Source organism: Sceloporus undulatus, unplaced genomic scaffold (genome assembly GCF_019175285.1).
Source record: "Sceloporus undulatus isolate JIND9_A2432 ecotype Alabama unplaced genomic scaffold, SceUnd_v1.1 scaffold_39676, whole genome shotgun sequence".
NCBI classification, from domain to species: domain Eukaryota; kingdom Metazoa; phylum Chordata; class Lepidosauria; order Squamata; family Phrynosomatidae; genus Sceloporus; species Sceloporus undulatus.
In genome coordinates this window covers 1-1092 of record NW_024842586.1, presented here as the reverse complement: position 1 = coordinate 1092, position 1092 = coordinate 1, and the positions used below count along the sequence as shown (strand labels likewise).

Here is a 1092-nt window from a genome sequence, read left to right as displayed (position 1 = left end):
ATATAATTATTTATTTGATATATAAAATTAAACATCATATAATTAAATATATATAATATATATAAATGATTAAATAAGAAATAAAAATAAGAAATTAATTATATTAATAATATATAAATTATATTCTTCTTCTTCTTCCGATCCTTATTATTATTATTACTATCGTTGTTATAATTAACGTCCTCCGTTTACCATTGAAGAACTTGATGATGTCGGTGAAGTCCATGTTGTTCTCGAGGATGATGTCCCTATAGACCTCCACCAAAGCCAAGGCGATGAAGAGGACGAAGTGCGCCGAGGAGATGTGCACCGCCGCCCAGATCGCCTCCCAGACAGCGAAGACGTCTTCATAAACCAGTTCTGCACGGAAAAGGGAGCGGGAGAAGGAAATGGAAGGGAGGATGGAAACGAAGGAAGGTAAGAAGCGGGGAAGGGTCAAGGGGTGTATCAATGGTGACAATGGGGGGATTCGAACCCACACCTCTCTTGAAATCGAGGAGGAACCACCGGTAACAGAAGTAGAAGTGAGTGTAGTCGCCATTTTGGTGCATCAGTTCGAAGAGCTCCGAGTCCAAAATCTGCCGCGGAATTAAATCGATATTAGATTGCATTAAATAGAGAACGAGGGGGAACATAACCCATTGTCCCCCGAGAAGAGACGCTTCCCCACTGACCTGGATGAGGGACCTCATGTTGGCGAAGTGGGTGTCCATGGCTCCTCCGTGGGGGAAGTTCTGGTTCATGCGCTTCATGAGTTCGGAGAAGCAGCTGAAGGCCAGGGCTTCTGGAAGGGATAATATACATGTGTCCTATGCATTCCTGCATGGCAGAAGGGTCCTATATATTCCTGCATGGCAGAAGGATCCTATGTATTCCTGCATGGAATAAGGATCCTATGTATTCCTGCATGGCAGAAGGATCCCATGTATCCCTGCATGGCTCTAGGATCCTATGTATTCCTGCATGGCTCTAGGGTCCTATGTATTCCTGCATGGCAGAAGGATCCCATGTATCCTTGCTTGGCTCTAGGATCCTATGTATTCCTGCATAGCTCTAGGGTCCTATGCATTCCTGCATGGCAGAAGTACTGAA

General features: G+C 44.1%; 1 protein-coding gene across 1 annotated transcript; it reads right to left on the bottom strand.

Moving 5' to 3' along the window:
* Positions 1–160: 160 nt before the first annotated feature.
* On the bottom strand, positions 161–816 carry LOC121918809 (small G protein signaling modulator 1-like; the record flags this gene model as incomplete). Its single annotated transcript, XM_042444791.1, has 3 exons — positions 675–816; positions 482–578; positions 161–360 (listed from the first exon to the last, which is right to left on the bottom strand). Coding segments are annotated over exons 1-3 (375 nt in total), but the record flags the coding sequence as incomplete, so codon positions are not given.
* Between the last annotated feature and the right edge of the window lie 276 nt (positions 817–1092).